The sequence below is a fragment of the Chiloscyllium plagiosum genome, chromosome 2 (genome assembly GCF_004010195.1).
Source record: "Chiloscyllium plagiosum isolate BGI_BamShark_2017 chromosome 2, ASM401019v2, whole genome shotgun sequence".
Classification (NCBI taxonomy): Eukaryota; Metazoa; Chordata; class Chondrichthyes; order Orectolobiformes; family Hemiscylliidae; genus Chiloscyllium; species Chiloscyllium plagiosum.
Window position 1 is genome coordinate 9,771,994 of NC_057711.1, and position 21,340 is coordinate 9,793,333.

The 21,340-nt window shown below is 43.2% G+C and overlaps 1 protein-coding gene across 1 annotated transcript in view; it reads right to left on the minus strand.

Moving 5' to 3' along the window:
• Positions 1-7,430: 7,430 nt before the first annotated feature.
• LOC122556670 (hepatocyte growth factor activator) overlaps positions 7,431-21,340 on the minus strand; it is a 79,587-nt gene continuing 65,677 nt past the window's right edge. Inside the window, exons 15-19 of the mRNA XM_043703685.1 lie at positions 19,743-19,983; positions 16,926-17,065; positions 15,694-15,834; positions 11,571-11,719; positions 7,431-7,873 (exon numbers count right to left, since the gene is read on the minus strand). Of these exons, the coding sequence (XP_043559620.1) occupies positions 7,691-7,873; positions 11,571-11,719; positions 15,694-15,834; positions 16,926-17,065; positions 19,743-19,983 (854 nt within the window). The 3' untranslated portion in view covers positions 7,431-7,690. The remainder of the gene's footprint in view (positions 7,874-11,570; positions 11,720-15,693; positions 15,835-16,925; positions 17,066-19,742; positions 19,984-21,340) is intronic.

The following is a 21,340-nucleotide window of genomic DNA, read 5'->3' on the forward strand; positions in this document are numbered from 1 at the left end:
ATAGAGGTTTATAAAATTATGAGGGGCATGGATGGGATAAATAGACAGGGTTTTTTTCCTGGGTTGGGGGAGTCCAGAACTAGAGGGCATAGGTTTAGGGTGAGAGGGAACAGATATAAAAGAGACCTGAGGGGCAACTTTTTCACGCAGAGGGTAGTACGTGTATGGAATGAGCTGCCAGAGGAAGTGGTGGAGGCTGGTACAATTGCAACATTTAAAAGGCATCTGGATGGGTATATGAATAGGAAGGGTTTGGAGGGATATGGGCCAGGTGCTGGCAAGTGGGAGTAGATTGGGTTGGAATATCTGGTCAGCATGGACGGGTTGGACCAAAGAGTCTGTTTCCATGTTGTACATCTCTATGACTCTTTGTGAATATGCTCAAAAGGTATTTTGATAGGGAAGGAAAGCAAGAGGAGAAGGTGTTAATGATTACAGCACAGAGGATTCTGAATTGGACATTCCTCAAATCAAATTGGACAATGAGGAAGTTGTCAAAAATTGGGATAAATTATTGAGTTACCTTCCACAAGAAAATGGAAATGACCTGAAAGAGTTATTACTATCACATGGGGAGATATGCGAAAATAAACTGGGATGTACTATGTATATATAGGAGATGCTGTTCCGATTAAGCAACATCCTCATAGTCGTAACTTTCTAAAGTTGGCACATGTTCAGAAGGAGATAGAACACATGCTCCAAGATGGCATAATCAAAGTGAGTTACAGTAACTGGAGCTCACCCATAGTCATGGTGCCCAAATCAGATGATACCCAACGGTTATGTGTGGACTATCGCAAAGTTAATGCCGTTGCAATGACTGATGCATATCCACTTCCACAACTGGAGGAGAGTATCAAAAAGGTGGGATAACCAACTTACATTCTAAGTTGGACATGCTCAGAGGTTACTGGCAAGTACATTTGTCAGAGAGAGCAAAGGCAATTTCGGCTTTCAAAACACCAAATGGATTATATCAGTTCAAAGTCATGCCATTTGGTATTAAAAACACTCCCGCCACATTTCAGACACTGACTAATAAGGTCATTGCTGGATTACCCAACTGTGTGGTGTATATTGATGACCTGCTGATTTTTAGTCATTCAGAGATTTATAGAACCATGAAGGGCTTGGGTCAGGTGAATAGCCAAGGTCTTGTCCTCAGGGTAAGGGAGTCCAAAACTAAAGGGCATAGGTTTAATGTGAAATGGGATAGATTCAAAAAGGGCCTAAGGGGCAACCTTTTAATGCAGTGGGTGGTGTGTGTATGGAATGAGCTGCCAGAGGAAGTGGTGGAGGCTGGTACAATGACAACATTTCAAAGGCATCTGGATGGGTATATGAATAGGAAAGATTTAGAGGAATATGGGCCAAATGCTGGCAAATGGAACTAGATTAGTTTAGGATATCTTATCGGCATGGACAAGTTGGACTGAAGGGTCTGTTTCTGTGCCGATGACTCTATGACTCAATGGAAGGAACATTTATAGCATTGTTCGATCGACTTCGGAAGGCAGGCTTGTGGTAAACCTGGCTAAAAGTGGATTTGCCAAAGGCTAAGCCACCTTCCTGGGCCTTGTTATTGGACGCAGACAAATGGCCCCACGGGATGCTAAAACAAAATTAATTGGGGAATTTCACGCACCATCGACAAAAAGAACAGTACTATGGTTCCTGCGATTGAACAGATTTTACCGGAAGTTTGTGCTGAACTTTAGCAGTGTGGCTGCTCCGCTCACCAAATTGTTAAAAAAGGGCAAGAACTTTCAGTGGACAGTGGACTGTCAAAAGGCATTTGACAGCCTTGAAAAACTGTGCTAACCACTGCCCCAGTATTAGCCACACCAGGTTTACACAAAGCCTTTCAAGGTGGCTATCGATGTCAGGGATGTGGGGGTCGGTGCGGTGCTCCTGTAAGAGGATGATGACGGAATAGATAGACCCATTGGGTATTTTTCCAGGAAGTTGAACATTCATCAACAGAAATATTCAATGGTAGAGAAAGAGACTTGGAGCTTGGTGCTCGCATTACAAAATTTCAGAATCTATATTACCAGTAATGCATCTGAGGCAATCGTATTCATTGATTGACATTTGTGAAAAAAGTTAAGGACAAAAATGCCAGACTGTTTAGATGGAGCTTGTTGCTGCAGCCACTCAATTTGACAATTGTGCAGGTGGCAGGTCGCAGAAACGTGAATGCCGATGTGTTAGTGAGACTCGAATGAGATACGGAGGCGTTGGGTGACGGGTGTACCACGGCCTGAATTCACATGTGGTTGTGCATGTTTGCATGTGTATAGTCAGTAAAGTATATGTGTGTGTTTAGATTAGTAAACAGTTTGTTTTGAAGGGGTTTTAAAAATGAAGCCATCTTTTGATTTTGATGGTTCTTTTTTTTAAGGGGGGAGGTGTCACAAAGCTGGTCCAGTTTTTCTAAAAGCTGTTCCTTTTTTCAAGGAGATTGTCTCCTTGGTTTTTTTTCAGGGGGGGTCATAAAACACTCCGGGCTCCGAAACGGCTGAGTTTGGTACAGAGATGAAAGGCCTTTTTGTTTATACGTAAACAGATGGGTCTTTAGGTCAAAGCTTTTATCTTTTTAGAAGTGACCTGTATAAGTCAAGGAGGAGTGGCCAGCTCTCGGGCTGAGCAGTTCAGTCCAGAATTAGTTAAGGAGCTCAGCTGTGGGCTGTGTGGAAACAGGCTGCTAGACTCCCTCTCCTTCTGCCCTTCTAACTTCGACCTGTAAACCTTTGCTTCATTTTTACTGTGTCTTAGGGGATTTGTTTATTGGGACTGTTGTACATATTTGGAACAGCATAATTAAGTCTAGCTTGGATAGACTGAGTTCTGTAGCGGTTCCTTATTCTGCTCTTTCTGTTTCATTGTGTAATTTTGTGAATACATTTTTCTGTTTTAAAACCTGGTAGTCAACCTGGCTAAATTACTCTGGGTAATTCTCACTGTACACTTAATGAAACAAATTGCAAAGTTATGGCCTGGGCTGCCTGCTTAAGAATGTTTTGAGGGTCTGGCCTAGTCCATAACAGCAGTAATGCACAATTCACATGAAAAAGCTGACATATTTGTTTGTGTGATCTTTCTGAATACTGTCCAGTGGTTTTCCACCTCCATTGAAAAGCACATCCAAAAGCCTTGGGCCCAAGGCACTAGGACAATCTGACATCCCAGCCCAGACTTCCTCCCCCTGCCTCACATGTCCCAAACCTCTACTCCCAACCATTTAAACGCAAAGAAACAGGAGAAATCTGGGGAATGTTCACCCACCCTTTTAATAAACACATCCAGAATATTAACTGGGTGGCATTAACAGAGGTTTATATTACACTGTTTGTAGGGGATAGGCCAAACCCAAAGAAAGATGAATGTGAACCCACATATGATATATTGTCCAATTCTGCCCACCACATTTCTGGAAGGTGTGTTGGGTGGGGGAGGGAAATGAGGAGGAGTTCTTAAGTAGGCCGTATGGGGGTGGGTCATTTCCAAGAATGGAGAAAGTGAGGACTTCTGATGCTGGAGATCAGAGTCGAGAGTGTGGGGCTGGAAAAGCACAGCAGGTCAGGCAGCATCCGAGGAACAGGAGAGTCGACGTTTCAGAAGAGCCTTTGCCCGAAACATTGATTCTCCTACTTTTCGGATGCTGCCTCACCTCTGTGCTTTTCCAGAACCACACTCTCATTTCCAAGAATGGGTGCATAGATAAAGAACTGGTCTCCTTCCTATCGGAAGGATGTTGTAAAACTTGGAAGGGTTCAGAAAAGATTTACAAGGATGTTCCCAGGGTTGGAAGAGTTGAGCCATAGGGAGAGACTGAACAGGCTGGAGCCGTTTTCCCTGGAGCATCGGGGGCTGAGGGGTGACCTTATAGAAGTTTATAAAATCCAAAATGGAGTACAAGTGTGGCTGTGATAGCTACTCGAATGGGTGCATAGATAAAGAACTGGTCTCCTTCCTATCGGAAGGATGTTGTAAAACTTGGAAGGGTTCAGAAAAGATTTACAAGGATGTTCCCAAGGTTGGAAGAGTTGAGCCATAGGGAGAGACTGAACAGGCTAGAGCCGTTTTCCCTGGAGCATCGGAGGCTGAGGGGTGACCTTATAGAGGTTTATAAAATCCAAGATGGAGTACTAGTGTGGCTGTGATAGCTACTCCTTTTATTGAAGTATTTTAGGTGTTGGAGGTGATTTCCTCAAATTCCAGGAGCAGCAATTATTGTTTCATACGATGTTGCATTGTTTTGGAACTTTGGGGGGACAAAAGATCAAGATAACGGCACTTTAAAATGGAGGATGACAGACAAAGGCTGTGACTACATGGTCAGAGAAAGAACCCTATACAGCTGTCTGAACAATTACAACATTCAAAAGGCATCTGGATGGGAACATGAATAGGAATGGTTTAGAGGGATATGGGCTAAGTGCTGGACTCAATTAGATTAGGATATCTGGTCGGCATGGACGAGTCAGACCAAAGGGTCCGTTTCAATGCTGTACATCCCTATGAGTCTATGACTGTAATTACAATTGAATTCAAAGACTGAAGAATCCAGAGTTGTCCTGTTAGAACAAAGAAAGCTAAGATCAGAATCAAAACAGAGAACTCTGCAGAACCTGAAGAAGTCTCTACTGGACTCAAAGCACTAACTCTGATTGTCTCCCCACAGATGCTGCCAGACCTGTGGAATTTCTCCTGCACTCTCTGTTTTTATTTCAGATCTCCAGCATCTGCGGCATTTTGCTTTTACTTGAAGACAAAGGTGAGATTTGACAGAGATGTTCAAAATAGGAAAGGATGTAGACAGAGACTGTTTCCTATGGTGGATAAGCTGGGGATTGGAGGGGGGGGGCGTGGTGTTTAAATATTCAAGTGACAAGAGAAAGAACCAGTGACAATACAAGAGCAAACCTCTCTCTGCAACGTGTTTTTTCTTCTCTCAGAGTGAGCTGAACCTCTGTCACTCCTGTTTATTTATTTTTTTAGTGAAAGACAGAAGATGTACGAATTTTTATTCAATTTCCACCACCAGGAGGAAAGGAAACACCCAAGTGGCCAGTGACAAGCAGCATCTTTCACATCAAAGGGCAATGCTGCGTGATCGAACAGTGAAGGGGAGGGCAGGGATTAAATCAAAATAGAATTGGAGGGGGAAATAATGCACTCCTCTCCCTGAACAAGTCAAGGGGCAACAAATGTTTAGGATCTGAGAAGCAGACTCTGATAGTCTGGTGGAAGTGGAATCAATAATCGCTTCCGGAAAGGAAGCGAATCAATATCTGGAAGTAAATTTGCTGGGACATAGAGACATAGAAAAGAGGAGCAGATGTAGGCCATTCGGCCCTTTGAGTCTACACAATCATTCACAGTTGATCATCCAACTCAGTCCCCTTTTCCTACTTTCTCCCCAAACTGTTTGATCTCTTCAGCCCAAAGAACAATATCTGTCTCCTTCTTGGAATCATTCAATGTTTTTCCTCAACTGCCTTTCTGTGGCAAAGAATTCTACAGGCTCAGCACTGTCTGGGTGAAGGAATTTCTCCTCATCTTGGTCCTACTCAGTATTCTTAGGGAGACAAGGGAACTGCAGAGAGTGGAATCAATAGATTGCTCCTCACATGATTCAGAATGAAGATGCCTGTCAGGAGGATGTTCTAATCTGTGATTCCTTAATGCGCTTGTAAACCTGCATTGACAAGGGCCTTGTATCCACCTGGAACCACTCAGGATTCCTAAAAGGACCATTTGCAGGTCAGTTCATCAAACTGACACCCACGCACCCCTCTGCCTACCACCCTCCAAAGCCCCTCTGTCACAGGTTTGCTAGTCAGATATTGTCCAATCACATGACCTTCCCATTTCAGTCAATCACAGCTCAGTCAAGCATCTCACCAACACCATGACATTTTTATGAAGAGTAAAGAAGCAGGAGGAGGCCATTCGGCCCCTCGAGCCTGCTCCGCCATTTAATACGATCATGGCTGATCTCATCTCGGCCTCAATTCCACACTCCTGCCAGCTCCCCATGACCCTTCAACCCATTACGGAATAAAATTCATGCCTTCCTTCTCCTTAAATTTAATCAATGTCCCAGCATCCACTGGGATAGCAAATCCCTTACATTCATGTGCTTTAACAGATGAGATTACCAGGGAGAAAGTGAGGACGGCAGATGCTGGAAATCTGAGTCAAAGAGTGTGGTGCTGGAAAAGCACAGCAGGTCAAACAGCACCCGAGGAGCAGGAGAATCGACGTTTTGAGCATAAGCTCTTCATCAGGAATGAGGGGTTGCCCTAAGGGGGCTGAGAGATAAATGGGAGACAGGTTGGGGCTTAGGGGTTGGGGAGGAAGGGACCTGGGAATGCTAAAGGTTGATTAAGTTGTGGTGGAATGTGATAGGTCGGAGAGGAGGGTGGAGTTGATAGGTGGGAAGGAAGATGGGCAGGTAGGACAGGTCAAGAGAGCGGTGCCGAGTTGGAAGGTTGGACCTAGGATAAGGTGGGGGAGGGGTGTGATGAGGAAACTGATAAAATCCACATTGACCCTGTGTGGTTGGAGGGTCCCAAGAAGGAAGATGGGGCTTTCTTCCTCCAGGTGTCAGGTGGTATGGGTTTGGCGGTGGAGGAGGCCCAGGACCTGCATGTCCTTGGCGGAGAGGGAGGGGGAGTTAAAGTGTTCAGTCATGAGGTGGTGGGGTTGTTTCATGTGTATGTCCCAGAGATATTCTCTGAAGTGTTCCGCAAGTAGACATCCTGGCGGAGACCACATCAGGAGCAACAAATATGACATTTGTGGAAATGCAGGTAAATCTCTGACGGATGTGAAAGGCTCCATTGGGGCCTTGGATGGAGGTAAGGGGGGGGTGTTGGCGCAGGTTTTGCACTTCTTGCGTTGGCAGGAGAAGGTGCTGGGGTGGGGGGTGGGCTGGTGGGGAGCAGCATAGACCTAACAAGGGAGTCACTGAGGGAATAGTCTTTACGTAACGCCGATGGGGCGGGGAGGGAAATATATCTCTGTTGGTGGGGTCTGTTTGTAGGTGGTGGAAATGGTGGCGGATGATAAGATGTGTATGGATGTTGGTGGGCTGGAAGGCGAGGGCTAGGGGGTTCTGGCCTTGTTGCGGTTAGAGGGGTAGGGTTCGAGGTGCAGGAAGTGGATGAGATGGGGGCATCATCGACCATATGGGAGGAGAAATTGTGGTCTTTGAAGAAGGAGGCCATCTGGTGTGTTCTGTGGTGGAATTGGTCCTCCTGGGAGCAGATACGATGGAGGCGGAGGAATTGGGAATAAGGGATAGCGTTTTTACAGGAGGCAGGGTGGGAGGTGGTGTAGTCCAGGTAGCTGTGCCCTAGTTTATGTGTTAAATGTGCCGTCCCATCAATGCCGCCAAAGAAAATGGGAGAAAAGGATAAAACAAGACACAATTTATTTTTTAATGGCACTGGAATTGTTTTAAATTCCTGAAACGTGGAGGCTTGGCAACCTCCCACTGAGTCAGAAATCTGTTGACAACTGTTCCACTGGATTCTTCTTTTTCTGGTTGGAGTAATTAACCCAAAATGTGAGACGGTTTTTCCCAGAGTTACAATTGCCACATGCGCAGGAGGGGAGGAGGTGGTTGAAGTAAGAACTGCTCCTGGTGAAGTAAGAACTGCCCCTGCCGGCAAGCTTAGCCTTTCTGGTTGTATTTTGGTCTATGTTTGATCTTCCTGTAGATCCAATTGATGTACTTGGTAACCCTTGTGTAGACTCCCGGCTTGTTCATCTTAGCGCAGCCTTCTCCCCAGCTGACGATCCCGTACAGATATGCTGTGTCCCCTTTGTAGCAAACTAGAGGGCCTCCGGAATCTCCCTGTGTAGACAATGCAACAGACAAAGGATTAGCAGACATTTGTAAAGGCTTAAGAATACGTAACAATGATGGTCTGATTCAATGCCAGAGCACACCAGATGGGCGGAATGGCCTACTAACATTTCTATAGGAAGCACTTGAATTTTTTGCTATCTTTTGCAGGTATCAACAAAAAACTTACTTACAACCAATTTGTGCACAGCAAGCTCCCACAAACAAAAACATTATTTGCTGGCTGAAGGATCAAAGGCCTCTTGGCAGAGCCTCCCTACTCAGAATCACAGCACCTTTACCTTGTAAACGGAGGCCATTCGGTTCATCATGCCCACAAGTTCTATCTCTTCCTGCCAGTCTCCTGCCTTTTCCCTGTATCCCTGTCCACCATTACTATTCAAATAACCATCCAATGCCCCTTTTGAATGCTTCATAGAGTCATACAGCACGGAAGCAGATCCTTCAATCCAACCAGTTTATTCCAACCATAGTCCAACCTGTGTTCACCACATTTCCACAGTGCATTCTGCACCTGAACTATTCACTGGGTCAAACATCGTTTTTGCTGTTTAGTTTCTCTTACTCGTCTTTGAACAATCTTTAATCTTTCTGCTTTTAGTGACACAATGGTTAGTGTCCTTACCTCTAGATCAGAAAGTCTGGGTTGAAGTGCCACCTGCTCTTTCCTGAAAAGTTGATTAAAACTATGGGTGCAGACAGAAGTGGTCACCTTCTCTGCCGTAATAATTCGATGAGATAATAACCTTGTTTCTTATATTAATGGTGGTGCCTCTTGCAGTGTTGCTGGTTTCTTTTCACACACTCCCCAGTCTCACACGTACACACACACACAGGATTGCTAAAACACACGCAGGTTTGACTTATTTGAAGATTTTAACTATTACTTATACACAATCCAAAATAGTTCAACAGAGAAATCTACTCTGGGGTCTGATCTAACTGCAGCAGTTCATGAAGGGAAGGGATGGGTAATAAATGGAGATGATTCCAAAGAGATCTCCCAGAGTGTTGCTGGAAGAGAGTTTGAGTTATACGGAGAGGTTGGATCATAAGGGGTACAGATAAAGTGAATGGCAGATGGCTTTTCCCTCGGGTGGGGGATTTCAAGACTGAGGGTGTATAATTAAGGTGAGAGGAGAAAGATTTAAAAAAGACATGGGGGCAATTATTTTACAGAGTGGTTTGTGTGTGAAGTGAACTTTTAGAGGAGGTGGTGGATGCAGGTACAGTTACAATGTTTAAAAGATATTTAGATAAGTACATGAATAAGAAATGTAGGAGGGATATGGGCCAAGAGCAGACAGGAAGGACTAGTTGTAGTTTGGGATATCTGGTCGGCATGGACTGGTTAGACTGAAGGGTCTGTTTCCATGCTGTCCGACTCTATAATTGTTGGCCCAGTTAGAGACACCCTCATCCCAATTACGTCTCCACTAACTGGCTGCCAGTCACATGGTGCCCCCATGACACATATTCCCTTAAGTTATATCACTGTATGACAATGCAGTCCTCCCTCAATGCTGTATTAAGTGTCAATTCAAATCTCCACAGTGGGGCCTGACGTCATTAGGTGCTGAGTTAGAGATGAGAGTGATAGCCATGATCTAAGGTTGATGTGGGATATAGGTAAAGCAGTGTTACTTCTGCAACTATAATTGCTTATGCAAGGTGATGAACTAACCTACACAATTGTATAATTGTTTCAGCCAAGAGCTGAGTTAGCTCAAACGTGCCTGTAAACAATGGAATATGTTACAGACAAATAGATAAGGAGGGAAGAAACATTAAGTTATGCCAACCCAGCATATTATTCCTCTGTAGGCACCAGAAATAGCCAAGTTAGCTGCAAATAAGGGATAAGGTAAATAAGAGTAAGGGTCGCCCAGCTTAGAGTAGTAGGAGAAGTAAACGAGGGTGGAGCGCAGCTAGGCAGGTGCAGAACACAATAAGGAATAGTGATAGGTTTGACACGTAATATGCTAGGCCAATGAGGTAAACGGGGAAGTACTGAGAGAGACTCAATTAAACTGTATAAATTGTGGGGTAATTTTGGTTCGGTGTGCCTACTTGTTAAACACCCATCTTGCAAGAACATTTCAATAAAATTCGCTGCTTCAGAATTTGACTCGGACTGAAATTTATTGTATTGTAAGCTTTGTTTCTCACAGTTGATGTCCTGTTTCTTTTTTAAATTATTTTCTGAGATGCAGGAACTTCTGACCAGGCCAATATTTCTTGCCCATCTCTAATCGCCCTTGAATCCTGTGGCTTGCTCTGCCATTTCAGATAGCAGTTACGAAAAACAACCATGTTGCTGTGGTTCTGAACTCACATGTAGGTCAGACCGGGACAAAAGATGGTAGATTTCCATTCCCAAAGGACGCTAGTGAACTAGTTGGGATGTTACAACAATAGTTTCATGGTTGCCACTACTGAGACACGCCTTTATACAAATTCCAGATTTATTCATTGAATTTAATCCCATCGACTGCCATGGTGGTATTCGAATCAATCGCTCCAGACCATTAGTCTGGTCTATTCCAATGAGATTATCACTACATTACTGTCTCCATGCTTAACCCATGATCTACTTTTTAACAATCTTATAAAATCATAGAGAGCATGGATGGGTGAATAGACAAGGTCTTTTTCCCCCAGGATAGAGGAGTCCAAAACTAGAGGGCATAGGTTTAAGGTGAGAGGAGAAAGATTTAAAAGGGACCTAAGGGACAACCTTTTCATTCAGAAAGTGGTGCGTGTATGGAATGAGCTGCCAGAGGAAATGATGGAGGCTGGTACAATTACAACATTTAAAAGGCACCTGGATAGGTATATCAATAGGAAAGGTTTAGACAGATATGGGCCAAATGCTGTCAAATAGGACTAGATTAATGTAGGATATCTTGTCGGCATGGACAAGTTGGACCGAGGATCTCTTTCCATGCTGTACATCTCTATGCTCTATGTCTGTATGACTGTATGACTCTATGTCTCTATGACTCCATTTATCACTATGGCTCTGTGACTCTGTGATTCTATGTCTCTGTGACTCTATGACACAATGTCTATATGACTCTATGTCTCTGTGACGCTATGATTCTGTGAATCTATGACTCTATGACTATGTCTCTATGACTCTATGTCTCTATGACTCTATGATTATGTCTCTACGTCTCTACATCTCTGTCTCTATGACTCTATGTCTCTAGGTCTTTGTCTCTATGTCTCTTTGAGTCTATGACTCCATGTCTCCATGAATCTATGACTCTATGACTCCATGTCTCTATGACTCTATGTCTCTGTCTCTATGTCTCTTTGACTCTGTGACTCAATTTCTCTATTTTTCTGTGTTTCTTGTCTCTATATCTCTATGATTCTATGTCTCTGTGACTCTGACTCTATGATACTGCGACTGTATGACTCTATGTCCCTATGGCTCTATGACTCCGTGTTTCCATGTCTCTTTGACTCTATGTCTCTATGACTCCATGACTCTGACTGTATGACTCTGTGTCTCTATGTCTCCATGACTCTGTCTGCCTTTCCTAATGAACATTTGTGTTGAAGAGTGCCGCTGTCAATGAAGTGATTTTTGGAATTGTGGTTGCTGTGGTAACGGTTGAAACCCAACTAGGATTTTAGTGCCCTGCACGATATCTTGGATATAAGGCAGAACAGGTACCTGGCAGGCATCGACAGATTTCATCATTTCTCCTGCACAGATCATATTTGGTGTCACTTCAGTGCCGTAGAGAAAATTGCTGCTGCACAATTCTTGGGGAATGAGGCGGACTGTGGCTTCCTGCAAAGTGCAAGGATATGTTGTTGCATCTGGAAAAGAAAGGAAGCACAAGAAAATAGAATTACAGAATGATGGACACCACCCACCTCTAATGAAAGCCATTTGTGCCTGTGCTAGCCCTTTGGATTGCAGCTGTGAACAGTCCCATGACCGTCTGTTTTGTCCAAAACTCAGTTACCATTCCAATGACCTTTTCAAAATGATTTATGAATCAAGCTCCCAACAACACTTTCAGGTGCAGCTTTCCGGATTCCTAACACCTCTCTCCGTGAGAAAACCTTCCTCGTTGCCCATATTCCCCCACTCGGTCTTTTGACAATGAGTGGAGTATTGTGGACAGCTTTGGTCTGGGAAAAGACACAGTGGGTTTGAAAGCAGTCCAACAGTGGTTCATTAGACTGACACCAGGGATGGAGGGACTATCTTATGAGGAGACGTTGAGTAGATTGAATCTGTATTCACTGGAACATAGAAGTAAGAGAAGCAATTTTATTGAAACATACAAGGTTCTGAGGGAATTTGACAAGAGAGGTTGTGGGAGAGTCTAGGACCAGGGCACACAATCTCAGAACAGGAGGTGGTACATTTAAGACAGAGATGAGTAGGAATTTCTTCTCTGAGGATAGTGAAGTTGAGGATTATCAGGATCAGCCATGATCTTATTGAATGGTGGAGCAGACTTGATGGGCTGAATGGCCAACTGCTGTTCCTCCATCTTATGATCTTGTAAATCTATATTTATATTTAAATTAGTCAATGTTGAAGTATTGTGTTCAGTTCTAGTCTCCCTGCTATTTTCCCTAAGAAGGGGGATTTCAAGACTAAGGGGCACATTTTTCAGGTGAGAGGACAGAGAGATTTTAAAAAGACACGAGGGGCAAATGTTTTCCACAGAGGTAGGTTCGCGTGCGGAATGAAGGAAGTGGTGGATGTGGGTACAATTACAATGTTTCTTTGGATAAATACAGGGATAGGAAAGCTTGGAGGGATATGGGCTAAGAGCAGACAGGTGGGACAAGTTTAGTTTGGGATTATGTTTGGCATGGACTGGTTGTACCGAAGGGTCTGTTTCCATGCTGTATGACTCCATGAATGGGGCTATGTTCCCGGAGTATTGGAGGCTAAGGTGTGACATTATAAAAAGGTTTATAAAATCATGAGGGGCATGGATAGGGTAAACAGTTAAGGTCATTTCTCCAGGATAGAGAAGTCCAAAACTAGAGGGCATAGGTTTAAGGTGAGGGCAAAAGATATAAAAGTGACCTAAATTTTCCACACCAGAGGAGATGATGGCGGCTGATACAATTAGAATATTTAAAATATCTGGTTGGCATGGACGAGTTGGACCAAAGGTTCTGTTTCTGTGTTGTACAACTTTATGACTCTATGATTATAAACTTTGTGTTTGTTTTCCTCCAACTAATCTATGAACACCACTACAAACCTCCATTCTGTAGAGTCCTATCTATTTCAACCTCTCTCTGGGACTGAAATTTTGGAATCATCACAGTAAACCTGCCATATGAGCTTTACCATGAGAAATGGTTCAGCATCCGAAACCACATCAACTCTTCTTTCTACACTCTGTTTGTAGCTCCCCAGCCAGTGACACTCTGAGCCCATCAACAAACAGAAAGCAGACATTCCTGGGCTGAAGAAGTTCATCTTATGAGGAAAGGCTGAGCAGGTTGGGACCATGCTGTCTGTGATTGAGAAAAATGAGAGGCAAGCCTTTTGAAGCACAGTAGACTGTGAGGGTTGATCAGTACGATTGCAGATGAAACAGAAATTGGTGAGGTGATATTTAATGAGGAGGGCAGCCTTAGAATAGAGGAGGATATGGATAGGCTGGTCAGCAGCAAATAGAATTCAATCTGGATAAGTGTGAGGTGATGTACTTGGGAAGGACAAACAAAGCAAGGGAATACATGATGAATGCTGGGACCGGGAAAGCAGCAACAATCAGAGGGACCTTGATGTGCATGTACACTGGTTCCTTTAGTTAACTAGGCAGGTGGATAAAGTAGTTCAGAAGATATACGGTATATAAGCCTTTATTAGCCGAGGGGGAGAGTTTGAGAGCAGGGAGCTAATGCTAGAGCTGTATAAAATGTTGGTTAGGCCACAGCGGGAGTATTGTATGCACGTCTGGGTGGGTTCTGCATTCTAGGAGGGATGTGATTGCACCAGACACGGTGCGAAGAAATTTTATAAAGATGTTGCCTGGGCTGGAGAGTTTCAATTATGAAGAGGGATTGGACAGACTGGGGTTGTTTACCTTAGAGCAGAGGTGACTGAGGGGGACACGATTGAGATGTATGAAATAATGAGGGCATAGGCAGGTAGACGGGAAGAAACATTACCTGCAGGTGGACGGATTAATAACCAGGGGGGAGGACATGGATTTAGAGTTCGAGGGAGGAGGTTCAGAGAGAATGCGAGGAGAAAGTTTTTCACCCAAAGAGGTGGTTGAGGCAGAAACTATTGTAATATTTAAGTAGCATTTAGATTAACATTTAAGAAGTACTTGTCCAAGGGCCAAATGTTGGAAAATGTGATTAAAATAGTTAGATGGTCTCTTTGACTGACACAGATTCAATGGGCCAAAGGGCCTTTTCTGTTCAATAGTATCAAAGAATCCGTACAGTTTGGAAACAGGCCATTTGGCCCATTGAATCCACACTGACCCTCTGAAGACCATCTCACCCAGACCCCCCCCCCCCCCCCCTCCTCCTACCCTATGCTTGTAACCCTGCATTTCTCATGGCTAATCCGCTTAGCCTACACATCTCTTGACATTACGGGCAATTCAGTCTGGCCAATCCACCTGACCTGCACATTTTTACACTGTGAGAGGAAACCAGAGCACCCGGAGGAAACCCACACAGACACGGGGAGAATGTGCAAACTCCACACAGACAGTCACCTGAGGCTGGAATCGAACCTGAGTCCCTACTGCTGTGAGGCAGCAGTGCTAACCACTGAGATCTCTGTGGAGAAGCAGTATGACCTATATGTTCATTTCCAAATATTTTTTGTCTTTGAACGACTTTTGGAATCCCTGGGTATCACTGTTTTGGCCAGTATTTCTCACCTGTTCAGTATTGCACTTGAACAAGGACAAAGTTAAGGTCACAATCAGGTCAGTCATGATCTTAATAATTGACAGAGCTGGTTCGGTATGCCAACTGCTTCTCCTATTTCATACACTCCTTTTGCAAAATACCTTAAGGTGCTTTACAAGGCTGTTCCCTGACAAAGCTTGACACTGAGCCACAATGGAGAAGATTGATCACAGTGGTAGGTTTGAAGGACAGGGTAGGAAGATGGAGAGGTTTAGGGAGGTAATTCCACAGTCAGGGCCAGGCTGCTGAAGATACAGAGGTTAGTTGTTGTACAGAGGGGGTCAGAAATGGGCAAGAAACAATGAGGCATGTGCATATTGCAGTGAGGGATTCCACCTGTGCAATCTTTGATAGCTATTATTCAACATCCCATAGGAAGGGGTGGTCATTACACAACCAAACAGGAACAGTACCAAGCTGAAAATCCTTCCAACGCAGGCCAACGGCAGGCTGTAAAAGCAGGAGAGATTTCTGTTCAACCATGTGACAGAAAGAACATCAGAGACTCAACCATCACTATCCCATCACAGTTCCATCATAGTTACACCATGCAGGCAAAAAATGCATGTATCCTCGGCCACTCAGACTCCCTGAAAGAGCTGCAATATACTACCATCATAAATTACTTAATTAGTTGCTTGGTAATACAGAGTGAGTACTGCTGAAAAAAAAGACATACTTTTCATCTGGAATTGATCAGGACAGAATAGCAAGAATGCCAAATCTCAAAGGAAGATGATATCCTTGCTTCCCTGTCCTGATGAGTGCAAAATGAAAAGCTTTGATATCATGGCCCTTTTTACAGCAAATTTTACAGCCCTGTGCACATCTTCTGAGTTGGTAAGGAATATGGATATTAGAATAACAAAGCTCCTTACTTTCATGAGTGTGTCCCCATCCAGCGATTTGGCATTCTGTACAATCTGGGAAGGAATCAGTCACAGACGGTAGACAGAGTGTTTGAACAAATCTGGTCTTGGTCGCACAGCGCTTATTTTTCTTCTTCATCTTTAGAAGGGCTAGGAGTTAAAATAAAATCCAGTTTATGGGATTTAAACGAATATATATACACTCACGTACACAGACACACACACTCACACACATAGACACACACACACACATAGACACACACATAGACACACACACACAGAAAGAGAGACACACACACACATGTATATGTATACACACTTACACCCAGAAGCACACACACACATATACACACAACTATACACACATACATATACATAAACACACACATACATATTATGATGTAGAAGGTTGAACCATTCTGTTAATTAAACACCAAGAAAAGCTTGCCTCGCCTCTTAATCTGTTAAAATGTGAGTGTCAGAGAAATCCAAGTTCCCCTTCCTCTTAATTGCTTATGATCTGACTCCAACTCGATAACAATATGCTGTGCCAATAAGGCACTTATGAAAATTACATGAACTTAATCTCAAAACCACATATTCCCAGTTTTCTCCGCTGTCTTCACTCTTCCTGCTGCTGATCTCCCTGGGTCATCGTCTTTCATTTTACTGCGAGTATGTTTCTCATGAAAAGGTACCTTTGATAGAGCGTTTTCTAATTTTTTTAGAGCAGTATGTTACATTGGCAGTTAGCTTTCCAGCAGTTTCTCTCTCTATGGCAGTTTCTCTCTTTACAGCAGTTTCTCTCTCTCTCTAATTTTCAAAATACCCGATTTATATAACCTCCATGACACACTGAACTTTTATAATTTGATTGGTCTCCAGGTTTCAAAACAATAAATTCAAACTCGATTGGATTTTCATATCCTGGGTATAATTTAACTGATTGGTAAAATTCGAATTACTGTCAAAACAGCAACCAAAACTCAGGTATCCATTTCACAGCCAAATATTACATTTGGAACATCCGAACCTTTGGCTGGCAGCTGTGACTGTACTTTAAATTCAGAAAAGCACTTTCCATCTTAAAGTGACCATATATGCTTTTAACTTCGTAACACACACACACATACAAACACGTACATGCACACACAGATATACATAGGCAGACAAGTACACTTTCAAGCAAAACTTCACAATTTCCCAGAGATAAAGGAAAAGGTAGATATTTGTGGTTTTACCTATGTCATGTATGGTTTCATCAAACACATTGTATTTGCTGTGTAGAATGTATTTCTCAATTTCGAATACCTGAGTGTTTTTGCTCGTTTTATTAAAATGATGCTGTCCCAACACAACTCGGATTGATGATGTAAGGGGACTTAAAAAGAGAGAGGATGTCAGATGGAGATACACGGGTGAAAAACAAATTATTCTTTGACAAATCTATTTCTGGTAGTAGTATCCAGCAAATAATAGTTGCAAAGAAAACTCCAAAACAATTACATTTGTGTATCATATCTTATGCACCTAGGGTTTCATACGTTTATGATTCCAGTTGATCATGATAATGAACAAGTTAGATCCCAGAGTAAAACCTGGCCTGATAGGCCATAACCTTTATTTTTCTTCTTTGGTTACCATGGCAGTCAGTCACTGTGTATAAGAGACTGTCATAAAACCATAGAATCTCTACACTGCAGAAAGAAGCCATTTGGCCCGTTGAGTCTGCATCCACTATCTGAACAGCATCCCACCCAGAACCCTCTCCCCTGCTAGCTTATCCCTCTAACCCTGAATCTACTTTGCCTCTACATCCCCGAACACTATGGGCAATTTGGCATGGCCAATTCACCTAACCTGCACATCTTTGAACTGTGGGAGGAAAACAGAGCACCCCAGAAGAAACCCATGCAGACACAGGGAGAATGTGCAAACTCCCTGTACAACACGCAATGTTCAAACTAACTATGTACTTCTAACAAAAAGAAACAAAAAATTATTACACAGTAGAAATGAGTTACATTGCACTGTACAAGTATTAGATGAAATGACCATATTACAAACATCAGAACTAAGAACAGTTATGGATTAAACCAAACCCCCTCAAAATATATAAAGGAGATAGCCTAACCCCTAACTTACTTATAGGCAAGTGAAAGAAACAGCACGGAACAAATCTCATTAAAGGCACAATATCATCACAGAACGGGGTCACCCTGTCTCCACTTTTAAATTTCTTGTTCATTTGGTACGTCTATAATTGGTTTCTTTCGACAAATTTCTGCATCCATTCAATGCTATTTTTCTTTAGTGAACATCTCTTCCTGAGACCCTTAAACAAATTACTAAATCAACTTGAAGTAGAGAGAGACCATTTCAGTCTGAAGAAGTGTCTTTCAGCTCAAAACATTAACTCTGCTTTCTCTCTCCACAGATGCTGCCAGACCTGCTGAGTTTCCCCAGCAATTTCTTTCATTGTTTCACTCAAAGTAGCCCTGAACGAGGGTTCTTAAAATTCTTTTTCTATCGCCTTCTGTGACTGGAGCATTTGTCTTTCCAACTTTTAAACTTTTGCAGTTTATTTTGAAGATTGAAAAGCTAACAGCACCTTTGGTTCCATCTGATTAAAACTTTTCACACTACCCAATGCTTCTGAATGTTTCTGTCTTTCTGTGTTACTGAACTCTTCTTGCTACACTACCGCGATTTTTTTCTATATTTTCTCTAATGCCTCGAAAGGTTCACCTCGACGGTTTCACTACCTCCTTAAACTGTGTATAAAGAAACTCCAGCCAACCCTGCACCATTCAGAACAATTCAATGTGAAAGTATAAATTTGTCCCACCCTCTTGTAAAACACACATTCTATAAAAATACAAATCAAACTTAAATTTAAACATTGTTCTGCCATTTTTGACCCTGGGTTTCCAAATAATAACAGAATAATATAATGAATCTTGATCACTACATGTGATGATGAATGAATTAGATTTCACTCAGACAGTGCTGAGAATTATGAATATACTATTGGAAATGGGTGCAGCGGTAATTACAGCACAATTATGTAATTATAATATAATAGTTATCATATAGCATAATTATAACTCCCCTCCTGACTCCCCAAAGTTTGTTCACCATCTACAAGGCACAAGTCAGGAGTGTGAGGGAATACTCCCCACTGCCTGGATGGGTGCAGCTCCAACAACACTCAAGAAGCTTGACACCATCCAGGACAATGTAACCCCCTTGATTGGCACCACATCCACAAACATCCACTCCCTCCACCACCAGTGCTCAGTAGCAGCAGTGTGTACCTTCTACAAGATGCACTGCAGAAATTCACCAATGATCCTCATACAGCACCTTCCAAGCCCACAACCATTTCCATCCAGAAGGACCAGGGCCAAAGGTTCGAGGGAACACTGACACCTGCAAGTTCCCCTCCGAGATGCTCACCATCCTGATTTGGAAATATATTATCTTTCCTTCACTGTCATTGTGTCAAAATCCTGGAAATCCCCCCCATTGTGGGTCAACCCACAGCAGGTGGACTGCAGCTGTTCAAGATGGCAGCTTGCCACCAAGGGCAACTAGGGATGGGCATTAAATGCTGGCCCAGCCAGCGATGCCCAAATTGCACAAGTGAATAAAAATAAGATAAGATGGAAAAAAAATGAGTAGAATTTTGTAAAATTCGAGTCTCAAATACCAGAAGCACATGTTGCGACAATATTTTATAAGTCTATACATTTCACTCAGGAGAGAATCATGGAAGCAATTCCTTCCACTTCCAGGAAATGTTAAGGAAATGGGAGTTGGGAGCAATCTGTATTTTGTTTCAGATGGGTGGGGTTCCTATTGGAACCAATTTGATGGGAGTGCTGCTGGTGGTGGTACACAGGAACAGGAGCTGGCCACTCAGCCTTTTCAGCTCTTCTGCCCCACTAGTTGATTGGCCACTTGTGGTCATTGGCCATTTGTGCTAAGCCAGCACAAATGTGTTGGTGGACTCATAATTTGGTCTCGATTAGATCAGACATCGGTTACCCAGTTACCTGTCAATGAAGCAATGGGCAGCAGAAACAACCCAACAAGAGAATATAAGGGATCCAGTGCAAAAGTTTCTTCCGATGTATATGGCGGCAAGCCAGGGGTGGGAGCCAGGCAAGGCTGAGGAGCCTCCAACAATCCTTGGTTTTGGGCCCTTCTGAGCCTGTTTCCCACATGAGGGTGATTGTTGAGGAAATATCGACACTGTATACCTTGCAATAGGAGGAATTCTCTTTGACCAGAAACCTGAAAGGCAATGGGACAACATAGAATGAGATAAAAACAAACATGTCACTATTTGCATACATGGACATATGAGAATGTATGGCTTAGGAGCTGGAGTTGGCCACTCAGTCCCTCAAGCCTGCTCCACCATTCATTAAAATCATGGCTGCCTTATTACATCACATACTTGCCTATCCCTGATAACCTTTCACACCCTTCTATCTTTTTATTCCATTTGTTCGTGGGGTATGGACATCACTGGCTAGGCCAGCATTTATTGTCTCACCCTTATTGCCGCAGAAGGCAGTCAAGAATCAACCACATTGCTGTGGGTCTGGAGTCACTTGTAGGTCTGACCAGGTAAGGATGGCAGATTTTCTTCCCTAAAGGACATTAATGAAGCAGATGGGTTTTTGTGACTACCAATGTTCAAGACAAATAGCCAAGGTCTTTTCCCTGGGGTGGGGGAATCCAAAACTAGAGGACATATGTTTAAGGTGAGAAGGGAAAGATTTAAAAGGGACCTAAGGGGCAACCTTTTCATGCAGAGGGTGGTCCGTGGATGGAACGAGTTCCCAGAGGAAGTAATGGAGGCTGCTTTAACGACAACATTTAAAAGCCATCTGGATGGGTTTATGAATAGGAAGAGTTTAGAGGGACATGGGCCAAATGCTGGCAAATGGGACTAAGATCAGATTGGGATGTCTGGTCAGTGTGGACAAGTTGGACAGAAGGGTCTGTTTCCATGCAAAGTAACTCTATGGCTCTTTAACAGCTGTGAGCAGATCTAGGTACCACAACTTAGCAAAGTTATACTGACTTTAGAGGAAATTATAAGGAAACTTTATATATATTAGACCTGTTTTCTCCAGAATTTAGAATGTGATCTGATCAAAGTCTTAAAGATATTAACAGGAAAAGACAGAACAAGGATGTTTCAGAGAGGGTACAGAATGTTCTCCTGGGGGAGAGGGACCAGCAAGAGGTCATTGTCCACATTGGAACCAACGACATAGGAAAGGAAAAGATTGAGATTCTGAAGGGAGATTATAGAGAGTTAGGCAGAAATTTAAAAAGGAGGTCCTCGAGAGTAGTAATATCTGGATTACTCCCTGTGCTACCAGCTAGTGAGGGCAGGAATAGGAGGATAAAGTAGATGAATACATGGCTCAGGAGCTGGTGTATGGGAGAAGGATTCACATTTTTGGATCATTGGAATCTCTTTTGGGGTAGAAGTGACCTGTACAAGAAGGATGGTTTGCACCTAAATTGGAAGGGGACTAATATACTGGCAGGGAGATTTGCTAAAGCTGCTTGGGAGGTTTTAAACTAGTAAGGTGGTGGGGGGGGACCCAGGGAGATAGTGAGGAAAGAGATC